A 923-nucleotide genomic window follows, 5' to 3' on the forward strand; every position below is an offset into this window, starting at 1 on the left:
GATTCAAAACTCTCCGAATCGATTCAGAAAAGATTCAGAGAGCTTCACAGATTCAAGCAATCCCCACTCGCTGTCACAGGGAGCTGGAGCTGGACTCTGTGCTGGTAAGTAGTGGGTGGGGAAGGGAGGTGGTGCTTGCAGTCCGATGAAGCTCATAGAATTTTTTTTTAGCGATTATTTTTTGTTGTCGTTTTCATTTAATCTATTTATTTATTTTTCTTTCTTTTCTTTCTTTTTTTTTTTAAAAAAGGTCCTTTTGCTGCTTTTTTGTGTTTCTTATTTCAAAACAAAAAAGTTCGGGAGCTCAAAGAACTTTTTTTGTTGATGCTGACTCCATGGGCCCCCCCACTCCCCCCTCTGATCTCTTCTCTCCAAACCTGGGAGTCCCTGGGAGGCTGGTGCGGGAGGGGGAGGGCAGAGCAGTCCTGCGGAGTCAGGAGAGCAGGCCGGGCAGGAGGGCACGGGGGAGGGGTGGCAGGAGATGCCTGGCTGGATGCTGGCTGCGGGGAGGGGGAGGAGGAGGAGGGGCTGGATCCTCACTTTCGGTGCTTCTCCTCTTTGTCGCCGCTTTTGGTGCTGCTGTCCGTGTGGCTGTTGGGGTTGTTGCTGAGGTACATTTTGTCCATGGCCTTGAGCGCCTCGGTGAGATAGTTCTGCAGGGCGGTGACGGCCGCGCACACGGCCGGGCTGCCGAAGCCGTGCGAGATGAGGTTGAAGTGGGTCAGGCAGCTCTGGATGCCCGGCTCCAGGATGGGGTTGGGCCGCGAGTTCCCCAGGGGAGATCGGTCCTGAGCCAGCAGGTCGGTGAACTCTTTGCAGATCTGTCTGTGGCACAAATGGAGCAGAGAGGAGAGAGGGAGAGAGAGGAGGGGAAATTAACCGGGAGCAGCAGCGGCACAGCCCAGGCCCCCCCCCCCCCCCCC

The 923-nt window shown here is 55.4% G+C and overlaps 1 protein-coding gene across 2 annotated transcripts in view; it reads right to left on the bottom strand.

The window, feature by feature from the left end:
* Positions 1 to 234: 234 nt before the first annotated feature.
* The window catches only part of TFAP2A (transcription factor AP-2 alpha), a 29,427-nt gene continuing 28,738 nt past the window's right edge, over positions 235 to 923 (bottom strand). For both annotated transcript variants that reach the window (XM_019522466.1, XM_019522474.1), the window contains exon 7: positions 235 to 825. In XM_019522466.1, the coding sequence (XP_019378011.1) occupies positions 537 to 825 (289 nt within the window). In that variant the 3' untranslated portion in view covers positions 235 to 536. The remainder of the gene's footprint in view (positions 826 to 923) is intronic.

Source organism: Gavialis gangeticus, unplaced genomic scaffold (assembly GCF_001723915.1).
Source record: "Gavialis gangeticus isolate Ggan-Ray unplaced genomic scaffold, GavGan_comp1, whole genome shotgun sequence".
Taxonomy (NCBI): Eukaryota; Metazoa; Chordata; order Crocodylia; family Gavialidae; genus Gavialis; species Gavialis gangeticus.